Source organism: Myotis myotis, unplaced genomic scaffold (assembly GCF_014108235.1).
Source record: "Myotis myotis isolate mMyoMyo1 unplaced genomic scaffold, mMyoMyo1.p scaffold_m19_p_2, whole genome shotgun sequence".
NCBI lineage: Eukaryota > Metazoa > Chordata > Mammalia > Chiroptera > Vespertilionidae > Myotis > Myotis myotis.
The window spans coordinates 28,092,049-28,107,848 of record NW_023416324.1 but is presented as its reverse complement, the minus strand read 5'-3'; the positions used below and the strand labels follow the sequence as shown (position 1 = coordinate 28,107,848).

Sequence of the window (15,800 nt, the reverse complement as noted above, 5' to 3'; positions counted from 1 at the left end):
TCAGATAGCTGTAATCCTTCACCCACTGGCTGGATGCATCTTCTTGTCCCTCTTCCTTTCCTACAGCACCAGCCGGCCGCGGGCCATGGCCATCCTTGGAACAGACGGTCGGAGCTCCTTCTCCTGCCCCAAAAGCAAGACTGAAGGGAGCCCCAAGGTAACATGTCATTACATACCTTCCCTGATAGTGAAATCAGTGATGTCCCAGATACCGGTGTCACTGAGCCTGAATTATTTTCCCAAGGCCAGAGGTCAGTGACCCTGGGTGATGACTAAGGTTGTTGATCCCAGCCTGACATCATGAAAGTCACCCGCCCCAGAGACTTCTTCCCTGCTGATCTGCAGCCGGTGAACCTCCAACTCTTGCCGCTGAAGCCGTCTTTTTTTCTTTCTTCAGAGCACTGGCTCTCCGGTCACCACCTACCACCTACAGCGGGCACTGCCCGGAGGCATCATCCTCATGGAGCTGGCTTTCCAGGTGAGCAGGGGGAGCCCTGAGTGAGGAGAGCCAGACCCACCTGTCTTACCCTCCTGACCTCACTTCACCCTCTCTCCAGGGCTGTTACTTCTGTGTCAAACAGTTTGCCCTAGAGTGTTCCCGAATCCCCATGGGGCAAGCCGTCAATTCTCAGGTATGTGGCGGGGGCAGGAATATGGGGTCTCAGGTGTGGTCCGTGCATCCCTGGTATGCTGTGGCCAATGAGAATAATGCCTGGGCAGTCTGGCTGATCTGGTGCTGTGGGCTGGCTAGGTTAGTGGTCCTTCTGGTGACTGGACCATCGACCAGTGTCACTCTGCAGGTAGTCCAGAGTTGTCTTCAGCTGTAACAAGAGGGCAGAAGGCAGTCCAGCACAGTGGCTGAGCTAGCCGTGGTCATTGGGCACTGACAGCCTGGCACTGTGTCAATCCATAACCATAGACCAGCCGTGGGCAAACTACGGCCCGCGGGCCGGATTCGGCCCGTTTGAAATGAATAAAACTAAAAAAAAAAAAAAAAGACCGTACCCTTTTATGTAATGATGTTTACTTTGAATTTATATTAGTTCACACAAACACTCCATCCATGCTTTTGTTCCGGCCCTCCGGTCCAGTTTAAGAATCCATTGTGGCCCTCGAGTCAAAAAGTGTGCCCACCCCTGCCATAGATGGTTAGTGCAGACATTTGAGCATAGGGGCTAATCTGACACATGGGTAGGTCGGTGCCATGGGCAGTCCTGGCCTGATCTAGAGCTGGCAATAGCCTTTGCATCGCGTAGAGTCACTAACACTTAGAATGTGGGCTGGAGTTCCCACCCACACAGCATCCCCGCCAGTTACTATTCAGGCCTGTCTGTCTGCCTCAAGGCAGGGCCTCTGCACCCCATGAGGGCCGAGCCTGAGGAGCGCTCAGTGAGTGAGCGGTTCAGTGAGGTCAGGGCCCTGGAGCCCTCAGTACTTCCATGATTCAGCTTCGTCAGGGTGCCCATGTCATGCGAAGGCCCAGGCCTTCCTCATGCCTCCCATTTAGTTTCCAAGAGATCAGGATCTGCCTGGGTCCAGTCTGTTGCCTTCCAGCACAGACAACACAGATTCCTCTCCTGTCTGGATAGCTCCTATCAGCCCATAGATGGTTGCCTTTGACTTGCTGTGGATACCAATCCAGTCATCACAGGATAATGTGATCCAGGAAAGCTTGGCGACTGTGCAGGAACCTCCTGGAGCCTGTGTGCTCAGAAGGGAGCTGTGGGCCGCAGGGATTTTCACATTGGGCTATTGTATTAATGGGAAGGACCCCTCCCCCCCCCCCATTACTCTCAAGCTTTCTGAAGTCCTGACTTCCCTGCTCCCTGGTCTCTATCCAGCTTGGCTCTCTGCCTCTACATATCTAATCGCTAACCCTACTTGGGTTTCTAAATTGCTGTATTATTATTATTGTTTAAGTGCTTAGTATATATACTGAAGTGGAGTTTTATTTCTCTGGTACAGATCAGGAAACTGAGGCTCATGGACGCTCATTAATTTGCCCCAGGTACAGAGCTAGTTGGGGGCAGTACTGACTCTGAGGCTCCTCCCTGGCTGTGGAAGTTGTTCACACTGCCTCTAGCTTTAGGGAGACCTTTACTTCATCTCCATGATAGGAAACTGAAGCAGATAATGTGACTTCCCCAGCATCGTGCAGCTACTCTGACTCCTAGGCTATTGCTTCTTCTACAGTCATTTCTCCTTTCCTATTAACTCCTATGCCCAGGGCCCCCAAGGAAGTGCTCATGTAGATCCTGCCATTCGGGCACCATTGATCCAATTGTTAACACTTTCACTAATGGTGATTTCCACCAAGAGAAGCTCAGCTCAGTCTCTCTACCACCCTTCATTCACTCATTCACAGGTCAGTTAGAGGAGGCCCACCCTGGCCTAGTCATGGCAGGATGTCCTAGACCAGTGATGGCGAACCTTTTGAGCTCGGCGTGTCAGCATTTTGAAAAACCCTAACTTAACTCTGGTGCCGTGTCACATATAGAAAATTTTTGATATTTGCAACCATAGTAAAACAAAGATGTATATTTTTGATATTTATTTTATATATTTAAATGCCATTTAACAAAGAAACATCAACCAAAAAAATGAGTTCGCGTGTCACCTCTGACACGTGTATCATAGGTTCGCCATCACTGGCCTAGACAAAGCTTTATCCAAGAGAAGTTAGCCAGGTTTGAGGACCAGGGAGGGCAGCATCCAGGCAGAGAACAGCAGCAGGTACAAAAGTGGAGAGAGAATGTGATGTACTTGGGAAGAATGAGTATTTTGACGGGAAAATAAAGCTGGAGAAATGGGAAGGTGACAGCAAAAACTTTCGAATAATAAATAATTACACACCTGGCCTACCCTGACCACCTTGTTTAAAATGGCAACTGCTTTACTTCTTGATTTTCCATAACACCATCTTCTAACCTACTGTGTACTCATTTTCTCTGTCTAGTGTTTATTGTATTATCTCCCCACCACTCAAATGTAAGCTTCCTGAGGGCTTGGGTTTGTTGGCCAGTGTATCCCCAGCACCTAGAATGGTACCAGGTAGGCACTCAGCAAGTATTTGTTGCATCAGTGAATCTGTGCCAGACTTTAGCAGACTCTGGGCTTCAGAATAAAAAGTCATCTCTCAAAAGGGTCAGTTTCATGTCCACAGGGTTACAATACGGTATAAAAGAGAATATAATGAGGAGGGCGTCCCTGAGCTGTTTGGGCAATAGGGTGAGTCCTGAGCTGTCCTCTCCCATGGAAGAGGAGGAAATGGGAATGTGCTGGGCAGCCTGTGCTACCATTTCCTAACCCAGCCCGTGCCTCCCCAGCTGTCCATGCTGTTCACCGAGGAGTGTGACAAGGTGCGGGACCTGATGCACGTGCACTCATTCAGCTATGACTTCCACCTGCGCCTCGTGCACCAGCACGTGCTGGGCGCCCACCTGGTGCTGCGGCACGGCTACCACCTCACCACCTTCCTGAGGCACTTCCTGGCCCACCACCCTGATGGGCCCCACTTTGGTCGCAATCACATTTACCAAGGTGGGTTGGTGCCCAAGGGCAAGCCAGTGAAGCTGAAAAAGAACAGGCCACAAAGGTGTGGGCCGATGGGATCACTTCCTAGGGCCAGACTTCGACTTTCTATCCCATGTTGTTAGTTGCCTCATATGGCTTGGACCCTGCCCCCACGTCTCTGTCTTAACTTCTTCACAGTCTGTTTCATATCAAAGTTTATATCCTATGTTGTATACCCTGCCCTGCCTGTCCTGAGCCACTTTGTCCCATCTTGATGTTCTGCAGGACCTTAGGAGCTCCCCAGAAAAGCAGGGCCAGTCTGCTTGTCAGAGCCTTAGGACCTCCTAATCCCCCAGCCCATCCGATCAGTGTGTCTATCCCAGGCTCACTGTCTCCTGTAACTTGCCCCTTAGGGACCCTGGAGCTTCCCACACAGCTCATTGCTGCCCACCAGCTGTACAACTACGTGGCTGACCATGCTAGCTCCTACCACATGAAGCCATTGCGGATGGCTCGGCCAGGGGGCCCAGAACATAATGAATACGCCCTGGTGTCAGCATGGCACAGGTATGGAGGAGAGGGGACACCAGCATGTTAACTGGTGTAGCTGCGGTCAGAACCATCCTCACAGTTGGGAGACGTGTGTTTTCTTGGGCAGAAGGGGTGAGGTTGACTTCATTAGGACCTCAGGCTGACATCTCATCCCCACCGCACAGCTCCGGCTCCTACCTGGACTCTGAGGGGCTTCGTCATCAGGATGACTTTGATGTGTCTCTGCTTGTCTGTCACTGTGCCGCACCCTTTGAGGAGCAAGGAGAGGCTGAGCGGCATGTTCTGCGGTCAGCAGATCCCCTACCTTGAATGTGCCCATTGTCCAGCCTGCCCCCTGCCCTTTCCCTGTTTCCTGCTGTAACCGCCACTCTGGCCCCCTCCCCATTCCAGGCTGAAGTTCTTCGTGGTGCTCACCAGCCAACGAGAGCTCTTTCCCAGACTAACTGCTGACATGCGCAGGTTCCGGAAGCCACCCAGACTTCCCCCTGAGCCAGAGGCTTCTGGGAGCTCCGCTGGTAGCCCTAGGGAGGCCTCAGGGGTTGGTCCGGTGCCTGGCCCAGCTCCTCTGTTCCCTCCGCTGGCTACAGAGGTGGGCGTGGCACGGGCGCGACTGGCTCAGCTGGTACGGCTAGCTGGAGGGCACTGCCGCAGGGACACCCTCTGGAAGCGCCTCTTCTTGCTGGAGCCACCAGGGCCTGATCGGCTGCGGCTAGGGGGGCGCTTGGCCCTGGCTGAGCTGGAGGAGCTCTTAGAGGCGGTCCATGCCAAATCCATTGCAGACATTGACCCCCAGCTGGTAAGGAACTGTGGGTTCCAGAGGGGCTGGGCTGGACGTTAGGAATTCCATGGGCAGCCAGGGTGGAGGGTGCAGGGTGGCTCTGGGACAGCAGGTCCAGGCCTGTGGACCTCCCCCAGGACTGCTTCCTGTCCATGACGGTCTCCTGGTACCAGAGCCTGATCAAGGTTCTCCTGAGCCGCTTTCCCCAGAGCTGCCGCCACTTCCAGAGCCCAGACTTGGGAACGCAGTACCTGGTAAGTCTCCTTGACCCGCCTCAAAAACAAACCTTCCTTGGCTAGAGATCCTCAGGGCCAACTTCTGGAACCTCATCGGTGGTTGGTCTTAGAGGCTGCAGTCCCAGAAAGGACCTCTTGGGCGTTAAGCCGTCTTATTCTCCCCAAAATGTGGCCCTCGCACCAGCAACACCTGGGAGCTTGCCAAAATGCACTCACCCCTGACTGAGAATCCGCCTCTCAGCCAGATCCCCAGGGAACTGTGTGCACTGAAGCTGAAAGCGCTGCCAGGGAGGCCAGGGAGAGAAGAGCTGTGGTGATAGGCGCACACACGGGGGGAGTAAAAGGTTAGAGATGAGCCAATGAGAGCAGTGTCCAGGAAAGGACACTTAAGAGAAGACTTCAAAGCATAACCAGTGGACATAAGACATGGGGGGATAGGGGAGGCTAGGGGACTGTCTAGGGCGGGGGGATAAAATGGACACATATGTAATACCCTTTGTAATACTTTAAGCAATAAAAAATAAATAAATAAATAAATAATAATAAAGAGAAGACTTCACAAGAAAAAGTAGGAGTTGGTTCGTGGTGATGGGTCCTGCAACCTGTTGTGGGGAAGATTAGTTTCAAGGTGTTCTGAAGGGACATCGGGGATTGGCACTCAGGAGAGAGATCTGGGCAGCATCTGTATGGACAGGGTGTCCCTGCAGCCTGGGAGTGGAAGAGATTGCCCAGGGACAGACAGACAGGAGGGGACAGTCCAGGGCAGTCAGAGAGATATAAAACCTGGGATAGCACAGGAGGCAAGGAGGGGCCTGTCAAGGGTAGAGAACTCCCCGTGGTGGTTGGGCTGCGGTGCCAGCTCTGTGCAGCGCCTCCAGATAGATGACTTCAGGAACCTCCCAGTCAAGCCCCCCTCCCCTTCACTCTGATGAAGCTGGACAGGCTGACCAGGGGCCAGTGAGGATGAGGACTGAGGTTGCGTTTGAAGGTGAGGTTCTAGGTGACGGTGGAGTGAGTGCAGGTGGGTTCGGGTGTGGTGATGGAAGCAGCCCTTCTTCAGACTGGCCCCCCCCACGTCCAGGAGGCCCTCAGGAGGGTCTGTCCTTCCTCAGGTGAGACAAACCTCCCTCCTCATCTCATTTTGTCTTCTGCTACAGGTTGTGTTAAATCAGAAGTTCACTGACTGTTTTGTGCTAGTGTTTCTGGATTCCCACTTGGGAAAGACGGTGAGAACAGGGGGTGTGGGACTCTGTGTCAGCCTGGTGGGAAGCTGTACCCCAAATGCTGCACCCGAGCCTGCTGAGGTTGGGATGCCTACCTGCCCTTCTCTCACCAGTGGACCCCCACTGTGTTCCCCAGTCTCTGACAGTGGTTTTCCGAGAGCCCTTCCCAGTACAGCCCCAGGACAGCGAGAGCCCCCCTGCCCAGCTGGTCTCCACCTACCATCACCTTGAGTCTGTCATCAACACAGCCTGTTTCACCCTCTGGACCCGTCTCCTCTGAGGAATGGACCGCTGAATGTCACTGTTCCTCGAATCATGATCTATAAGATTACCCACTTGAAGCAGGACTGACCAGCCCTGTGTACCCCAGCACAAGCCTGGACACTGAGGGATACCAACAGCTTTGTGCATCTCTCTGCGGGGTCTGTAGCCTCAGCTTGGCAGCAGGGACTACCCTCCCTAAAGACTCACAGGGCTCTAGCAGGTCAGGTCACCTCCCTGAGGTTCCCATCTCTCAGGCCCCTGGGCCCTTCCAGGGGGGACTCCTTCCTGCTTACCTGGTGGAGTCCAGGACTTCTTCACACCAGGTGGCAAGCGCTCACCCGAGGGCTCCTCTGCCTGAATCCCGCCTCCAAGTCACCCACCTCCCACCTTGAGCTCTCTGGTCCTCACTACCCACCGAGACATCACTGATGGACATTGCCATTGAGATAAGACACCTGGGCTCCAATCCCAGCTCTGTCTTTGGAGCACCTGAGCCTGAGCAAGTCCCTTTGCTTCCGACCCCTGGGGTCTCAAATGTACGTGAGGAGGTGGACTCAAAGCTCTCCCTTCTCCACAGCAACACTGCAGACTGGAAGACTCAGATGTGAGCCGTGTGTCCCTTCCCAACAGGAGGGAAGCGATCAGGGAAAGTGAAGGGTTAGACACTGTGTGTCCCAATAACATACATGTATGAAAATGTTCAGCAAGTTGTCTTTAATTCCAGAGGATACTCAGGAAGCTCAATTCACTGTCCCAGAGAGGCAAGTTGGTGGACTGCAGGACCTCACTGGCCAGCCTGTGAGCGGCCCCGCCTATCCCAGTAGGAACGTAGCCAACTCAAGCCCTCCACTGTGTCTCCTGAGGGGAGAGTGGGGCAGCAGCATCTCAACCCATGAGGAGGAAAACAGCTCCTGTCCAATACCTGTCCCCCAGTTCTCCCGTTCCCAGGGCCAAGCCTGGAGCCTCAGCCCGCCCCTCACCTTGAGGCTGGTACTCGCAGCCTACAAAGCCGTTGTAGCCTTCGTCTTCCAGCAGTTGGAATAGATAGGAGAAGTTCAGCTCTCCAGGGCTGCCAGGGTCCCCCCGGCCTGGGACCTGTGCCACCTGCACATGCCCTGGGGACAGATATGGGCAGATGTGAGGCTCAGGCCTGAAGGACAGGTGTGTGTGTGGGTGTGGGGGGGGGGTGCGGATTGGAAGAGTGGGAGAACAAAGGAAGCAGCACAGCAGATGAGGAAGGAGCAAAGAAAGGGGACCCTCTCACCAACGATGGGCAGGAACTCGCGGATGTTTCCTGTCAGATTCCCATCCATGATCTGCCAGTGGAATATGTCCTGGGCGGAGATTACTACAGTCAGAACTGCCTCAGGCCCCACCATGCTGCCCAGTTGGAGAGCATGGGCCCTGAGAAGCACTCCTTTTCTTCACGTACCATTTGTAACTGGAGGTTGGGCCTTCCAACCTTCTGTAAGATGGCTGCCGCTGGAGAGAAACCGGGGGGGGGGGGGGGGGGGGGGTGACACTCAAGGAGGGCACAAGAATCAAAGGGACAGGAGGCAGCACAGGGCGGGGGTCCTACCCTGCTGGGGCGAATCCAGGAAGTACTGGGGGTCAGTGATGCGGGTATTAATGGGCTCCAGCAGTCCCACGAGGTTCTCCTAGCACCGGGTTGGATCTGTGAATAGAGCTCTTCCCCCCAGGTTTGGCCTCTATTTTTGTCACTGACCAAGCCCCTCACCAGTCCCTCTGACCTCGGCCAGTGCCCAGCCTTATGCCGGCTGCTCTCCGCACTGTGCACCCTTCCCTGCACTCGGACACGTTCGTGTGAGTATGTGTGTCAGTCTTCACTGTCATCTCACCTGAGCCAAAACCCCGGCTGCGTGCCTCAGGTTCTCCAGAAAAACTGTCTCCATTTCACCCCTGACTGCTGCTCGGTCGGCACCCCGGGGTACGCGGCCGGCCAACAGGTGAATCCTGTGGGGAAAAGGGGACCGGAAGGGGCTGTGGAGTCCATCCCAGAGCAGGCCTTTGCTCCCTCAGCTCCTCTTCCGGCTGCCCTCCTCCCATCCCCCAAAGGTCTCTGGTCCATACCACTTGGCCCTGATGCTCAGGCCTCAGACACACCTGTGTCAGCTTTTGGGCAAGCCTTTTCCCACAATCCTGAGGGTCAATCCTCCTGCCTCAGAGTCCAGTTCCTCACTTAGCCCCTCCTGTACTTTCAGCCTCCTTTCCAGGGGCCCTTCTCAGCCTTGAAACATGCTGAAGTCCCATTTTTAGACATTTTGACCCAAACCCTTCTTGAGAATTCCATGCTGCTTTGTCTCTATTTCCTGAATGTTTTTTAGCTGCTTCTCGTCTGATTTCTGACCCCACCCCACCCCTACCAATAGCGACCCCTTACTGCCAGTTCCTTCTCAGCCTATTTAGACCCGCAGGATTTGACATTTGATCAGCCCCACTTAGAGCCTTGCACCTCCCATCACCACCTGATCTTTCTCAGCCACATCCAGCCTCTTGAACTTTGCTGAACACACCAAGCCGCCTCTTGCCTCTGGCCACAGCATCCCTGCCTGGAATGCTCCTACATCAAGCAAATGCCCACTCCTTAAGACCCAGTTCAACATCACACCTGTGGGAAGCTTCCTCTAATCCCAGACAGGTGCCTACTCTGCTCCCACTGCCTCCGCCTCCGTGCATTGACCTGTTCTCAAATGTATCCCTCCTCCGTTTTCTGTTTACTTTGCTATCTCCCAGGTCGGACTGAGCTCCCAGCATGGGATCCCAGCAGGGGAGAAGCATGAAAGAGTTGCCAACTGAGAATGACACACAACAAATATGAAAGGCAATTTACAAAGCACCAGGACTGCAGGGGTGTAGAAGCGCCAGCGCGCTCAGACTTCTGAGCCTCTCAAAACCTGGCGTCCTCATCCGCCACCCCCCAAACACGTGCGGTAGGGTCTTGGGTCTTAGAAGGGGAAGAGGAAAGGGCAGGATACCTGGGACAGCCCAGAGCCTTAGCGTACAGCACCGCCTGCTCCAGCCCCTCGCGGAAGGCCGCCTGCCTCCCGGGAACGGCCCCCAGCCCCATTTCCCCCTTCTCTCGGTCTCCTGCAGAGAGAACGGACCTCAGCGCCCGGCTCAGGCGCCTGGCCCCCACCTCCCGGGCCCGGGCCCGGGCCCGGGCCCCACGGCGCACCCGGAGGCGTGTTGATCAGCACCAGCTGCAGCCCCGCTTCTTGCGCCGCGCGCGCCAGCGCCTCCGGCGGCTCCGCGTACGGCCAGGCGACCTCGGCGGCCTCGAAGCCCGAGCTGCCCGCTGCCCGCAAACGTGCGGGGAGGCCGGGGAGCTCGGGGAACAGCCAGGACACATTGGCCGAGAAGCGCAGCGGAGCCATGACCGGCTGGGAGCGCGGGGCAGAGTCCGCGGCGCCCGAAGGCGGAAGCGGGTGGGGCGCTAGCGAGGGCGCGTCCGGAGCTCGCGGAGGTGCACTGCCCCGGCCGACCGACAGGGGGCGCGCTGGAGCCGCGAGTCAGGGTCGTGAGCGCTGTGGGCAGTTTTTGGTAAGCAATGTGTTGTAAAAACCGTGGACAGTGCAGAAAAGTGAAATATTTCAAAATAGGAGAAAGGGAAGCGCAGGGAGTGGAGAGAGGGCAGAGCGAGGGAAGCGCGGCCAGGAGGCAGACAGAGAGAAGGTGGGGTGCCCAGTGGCCCTTTGAGGTTGCAGTGGCAAGTAAGAAGCCAGCCTGCCTCCAAGGCCATTAAAATGAAGGAATGAGCCCTAGCCGCTGTGGCTCAGTGGATAGAGCGTCGGCCTGCGGACTGAAGGGTCCCGGGTTCGAATCCGGTCAGGGGCATGTACCTTGGTTGCGGGCACATCCCCAGTAGGGGGTGTGCAGGAGGCAGCTGATCAATGTTTCTCTCTCATCTGTTTCTGACTCTCTATCCCTCTCCCTTCCTCTCTGTAAACAATCAATAAAATATATTTTTAAAAAAAAATGAAGGAATGAGACTTTAGCAAACACTTACTAGTAAGTATTTTTCCTCATTGTAAAAATGGCACCTGTTCATTACAGAACATTTGAAAGCTTATAACCAAGTAAGAACATTTAAACCACCAGTTATCACACCAATCACCCATTAACTTTCCCTTACAGATTAAAAAAATTAAAGTGCAGTTTTTTCTTAGAAAATTTTGATCATATTTTATATATGGTTTTATAGTCTGCTTTTCATTTATTATTATTAATTATTATTATTATTATTTTAAATCTTTGCCGGAGAAGTAAGGATATTTTTTTCCATTGAATTTCAGAGAGATTGGAAGTGAGAAAGGGAGTGGGAGACAGGGAGACAGGAGAGAAACATCAGTGTGAGGGAGACACATCAATTGGTTGCCTCCCACACGTGCCCCAACTGGGAGCAGGCATCAAACCTGCAACCCAGTTATGTGCCCTTAAGTGGGAATCAAACTAGGACCCTTCCAGGTGCAGGCCGAGGCTCTGACCACTGAGCATGCTGGCTAGAGTGTCATTTAATATTATTTTGTGAGCATTTGTCATGCCATAAAATAAAAATTATCTTAGTAAATTTGAAGAACTAATTGGCTTTATTAAACAATTCATGGGTCGGGCAACATCTCATCTAGCAAGGAGAGAGACCCACAGGAGTGACACAAGATGAAAGACATTTTTAGAAAGGAGGGTGGGGCAAGAAAGTGTTAACCCTGAGAAAAATATACTTGCCAAAAAGGATTCATCGTAATTGGGCTCAAATTCATAACCAGAGTCGAGTAGTCACTGTTTCTACTGCATTTCAGGGAAAACCACGCACCTCACTGCCAAGCATTGGTTGACTCTCAGCTGAGTCAACCCCTATAAAAGAGCTTCTAGGATCAAACTCAACCAATAGAACTGAGATTTCCCCCATCCAATCTTCACTAACCAATTAGAGGGGCTCCATTCCATCCAATCAAGACAGTGCTCTTGGGACAAATCAAACTGTGATAATTTGGAGTCCTCATTTTCATGAGAAGAACCAATCCCAGACTGAGGTGGGAACTCTTCTCTTTATAAGCCAGCTTCCCCCGTCTCCATTGAGCACACTACCAGTTTCCACTGAAGACTACGCCTTCCCCTGCTGAAATGCAACCCAGGATTGTAACACCAAGTCATGCTGTTTCATGACTGAGCTGTCACTAAGTTCTTTCACAATTGAGCTGTTTTCATTGAATAAAGCCTCTCCCTTCACCACACCCCAAATTGGAAACTCCTGTTGGCGTTGATGACAACCTTCTGTTGACAAAAGTCACTAGCAGAAGAAAAATGAAAGTTTATTGGAGGAAAGTACAAGTTCAGGGTAACCATGAATTATTGGCTGAGTTGTAGTGTTTTCCATTGGTTGGGTTTGTTGCTGGGTGAGAAGAAAATCTTCCTCCTTCATGGGTGGTAGATACAGCTTCCTCTTGGAGACACAGGTATGTCTTTTCCTGTTGGGGATAATTGATGAGGAGTGGTAGGGGGTGAGATATTCCTCTCCACACAAGTTTTAGCTGAGGTGTCCTTCATTTTCATGCCTGTGTTCTTCAATGGTCTTAAAAAGCATTGCATTAGCTGCTCATTGTTCCACGCCCAGACAGCCTGGAATTTATCATACTACTGTGTTGATGGACATTAGGGTTTTTCAATGTGTGTGTGCACACTGTAAAAGCACTTTAATGCATCTCTCAATCCCATCTCTGAATTGTTTTCTTGGGTTCCTTGTGTGCAGATGCTCATTACAGTGCTTGCCTGCCAAAAGTACTTTACAGTCCTGTGCACATAAAGTTGTTTAGGTCAACAAGGAACCACATATATGACAGTGGTCCCATCCTATATAATAAAAGGCTACTGTGCAAATTGACCGAATGGCTGAACAACCGGTCGCTATGACATGCGCTGACCACCAGGGGTCGCGTGCGGAACATGGTGGGCATTGGCAGTGGGCGGCAGAGCATAGAACATGCAGGTGGCCGTCGTGGTGGGATAGTGGAGCAGGTGAGCAGGGGCGCCAGACCAAGGTGGGGCACAGGTCACTGTCATCTGTGAGCCTCTGGTGGTTACTGAAAATTCTTTGCTCCTGCGTGCCACAGCCCTGCCCAGTGCTCACACCTGCTGCTGGTGCTGGCCCCAGTTGCTCTGTGCAGTCAGTGGATAAGATCAGGGCCAGCTCCGTCAGCACTTGGGACCAGGGCCGGCAGTGGGAGCAGGGCTGCCAGCAGACAGGGGACAGTGTGCTGCCATGTGAGGGGCCTGGCAGAGGCCCTTGTGCCCATGCAGCCTCACGGCCCACAGTTCCTTTCAAGGTGCACGAATTCGTGCACTGGGCCCCTAGTAAGATTATAATGGACTATAGGCAAAAAGTTAGTTTGTGATGTTGAAAGAAAGTGCTGGACCCAGCTATAATGTTGAAGTTACTACTAGCTCTCTGTGATATGAGGAGGCTCAGCATGCTGTCCACCCACCATGTGCCTTCCTGAAGCTGGGGCAGGCAGTTGGCAAGGGAGTAAGTAGGGAGGGCTAAGGAGGAGGGGGAACTGGGAGCCTGCTGTCCATCCACACTTGTTCACACCATCGTTGCACTCACACACACAAATACTTGTGTGCACAAACTCCCCACCCTCCATTTCTCCTTCTCTCTCTTTCCTCCCAGTATGAGTCCTTTTTGCCCTGCCTCTACTCTCCCTCTCTGATTGGGCAGATTCCTAAGGTTGGAATTACATGGTCAAAAAATAGTAATATGTTTAAATTCTTCATGGCTGAGCTAAATTGCATTTCAAAAACGCTGTACATTTATTCCCCAACAATACATGAGTAGAAATCATCTTGTCTATTTTCTGTGCTAGCATTGACAGACGGAAGCTCAAAGTGCAACATTAGGAACACCCAACACCCAGCCTCCAAACCAAGGCAGGCCCAGGCTGATCTCAAAGTGGTTGGCAGTTTCCATTTCAGTTCTGCCTGTAAGAACAGGCTGCCACCAGCTATTACAGATCACCTGACTTCTTGCCCGTTTGCAGCTGGCATTATACTTGGCACTTTGACTTGTCCTGGAACATGTTTCTTGGGTGTGGTCCAATCAGGATGTGACCTCACCGAGCCTAACAATTTAATCAATCCGAACTTCAGCACGTTTACGATCCAATGTTGACCAAACAGAGGAACGTCTAAAGGAAGTAATTTCTTTATTAATCCTTCACTGTAAATCTCTGAGCATGAAAATCCTAAGACTTTAGAAAAGCACCATCATCTGCTGGGGTTTGTAACAGGAACAAAATTTGTCCCATTCTCAGTGGTCCACTCCTTCTTTACTGTATACCGTTTAGGGCAGCAGAGATGGTGTCTGAACTAGATAGGCATGACTCACTTTCCCCCTTAATTCCCTTAAAAACATCTTCACTTAATATACCAAAATAAATACAAAAGGAGAACAATGCACATGAAAATTATTTTCTTTATTCATCGTTTGACTATTTATACCTTATACCACTTTGTAACATAGGCATTACACTAAATTATTATTACAAATCTTCTTTTAAAAATATATATTTTATTGATTTTTTTTTACAGAGAGGAAGGGAGAAAGATAGAGAGTTAGAAACATCAATGAGAGAGAAACATCAATCAGCCGCCTCCTGCACACCCCCGACTGGGGATGTGCCCGCAACCAAGGTACATGCCCTTGACCGGAATCAAACCTGAGACCCTTCAGTCCACAGGCCGATGCTCTGTCCACTGAGCCCTGAGTCAGGGCTATTATTACAAATCTTGATTCTTTGAAGTTAACTCCTAACCAAAGAATTTGTACCGGTATGACAATTAGTTAAGGTAGCAATAATTTGTAAATAGTTACATGGATAATGGCTAAACCTTGAGTGTACAACTGAGTCTCATTTGATCATTGGATTGCACCTGCCAATGTGGTAAAAAAAAAAAATAACCCAAGTGAAAAGGAAATAAAAATCTCAATGAAATTCCATTTTATACCTCCCAGATTGGCAAACATTTAAAAGACAGACAATATCAAATACTGGGTAGGATTGGAAACAACTAGAACATTTATTTATTGGAGATAGGAGTATAAATCACTTCAACCACTTTGGAAAACAATGTACATTGTCTCTTAAAGCTGGACATTCAGATGCCCTTGATCAGCAGTTCCTCTCCTCGGTGCATTCCCTGGATACACTTTTGCACCAGTATATCAGGAAATAAGTTCAGTGATGTTCATTGCAGCACTATTTATGTAGCAAAAATATGGAACTAACCCAAACCATATATAGGTGACTTGTGGTATAGCCATACATTGTTGTTTATAAAAGTGAAGAGCCAGCTGGTGGCTCACAGGAGAAAATTGAGTTTGCTTTGTATTAAAGTAATATACGAAGAGCCTAGTGAAGCTTTGGCCAAATTGAAAATATCTGTGTGAACACATCAGATGGATAAATCTCAGAAGCATAATCTTGAATGAAAGAAGCAAATCACAGAGAAATATATACAGTATGATTCCATCCCTATTCAGTCAAGCAAAGAAAACCAAACAATATTTTGTGTAAGACACATCTGTAAAACTATGAAGAAGAGCAGGTGAATAATGGTCACATAATTCAGGATGATGGTGACCTCTGCAGGGGGAGGGGAGGGGGTGAACATTGGAAACTTCAAAGGTACTGATCATCCCCTTTCTCTTCCACTGGATGGTGTGGTCCTGTATCTTCATTTTATCACTCTTTTTTATATCTTCTATTTTATAAATATCATTTTATATCTGTTTCATATTTTATAAAAACAAAATGTAAAACGTCTATATGCATTACTACCACCTGTTAGCACATGTTATCGTAACATCTTTTTTGTAATGCTTTTCATCTTGAAATATTTATTTATTGATTTCTTTTCAAAAAATATGTTTTTATTGATTTTTAGAGAGAGAGAGGAAGGGACAGGGATAGAGAGATAGAAACATCATCAATTGACTGCCTCCTGCACGCCTTCTTCTGAGGATCAAACCCACAACCCAGGCATGTGCCCTGACAGGAAACTGAACCTCGATCTCTTTGGTTCCTGGGTCGATGCTCAACCACTGAGCCACACCAGCCGGGCTTAACATCTTTCTTGTTGTAGTATCATCATAATCTCAAGGTGTTTCTACAGACTCAGCTTACTTGTATTCAACTATAATTACCACTTTTTAGATTC

At 50.8% G+C, this 15,800-nt stretch overlaps 2 protein-coding genes across 6 annotated transcripts in view; one reads left to right on the top strand and one right to left on the bottom strand.

Moving 5' to 3' along the window:
* Positions 1-7,267, top strand: part of SZT2 (SZT2 subunit of KICSTOR complex) — a 56,008-nt gene extending 48,741 nt beyond the window's left edge. Inside the window, exons 63-72 of one of the 5 annotated variants that reach the window (XM_036348350.1) lie at positions 67-157; positions 398-478; positions 558-632; positions 3,327-3,540; positions 3,927-4,080; positions 4,230-4,352; positions 4,456-4,861; positions 4,981-5,097; positions 6,237-6,305; positions 6,439-7,267. In XM_036348350.1, coding sequence (XP_036204243.1) covers positions 67-157; positions 398-478; positions 558-632; positions 3,327-3,540; positions 3,927-4,080; positions 4,230-4,352; positions 4,456-4,861; positions 4,981-5,097; positions 6,237-6,305; positions 6,439-6,582 — 1,474 coding nt within the window. In that variant the 3' untranslated portion in view covers positions 6,583-7,267. Of the gene's footprint in view, positions 1-66; positions 158-397; positions 479-557; positions 633-3,326; positions 3,541-3,926; positions 4,081-4,229; positions 4,353-4,455; positions 4,862-4,980; positions 5,098-6,236; positions 6,306-6,415 lie in introns of those variants that run through there. The other 4 variants (XM_036348352.1, XM_036348353.1, XM_036348351.1 and 1 more) reach the window with 4 other exon arrangements.
* Positions 7,266-10,286, bottom strand: HYI (hydroxypyruvate isomerase (putative)). The gene is made up of 8 exons (XM_036348361.1): positions 9,763-10,286; positions 9,563-9,674; positions 8,426-8,540; positions 8,146-8,224; positions 7,999-8,048; positions 7,831-7,900; positions 7,547-7,681; positions 7,266-7,424 (listed from the first exon to the last, which is right to left on the bottom strand). The coding sequence occupies exons 1-8, from the start codon at positions 9,959-9,961 to the stop codon at positions 7,351-7,353; spliced, it is 834 nt and encodes a 277-aa protein (XP_036204254.1). The 5' UTR covers positions 9,962-10,286; the 3' UTR covers positions 7,266-7,350.
* Between the last annotated feature and the right edge of the window lie 5,514 nt (positions 10,287-15,800).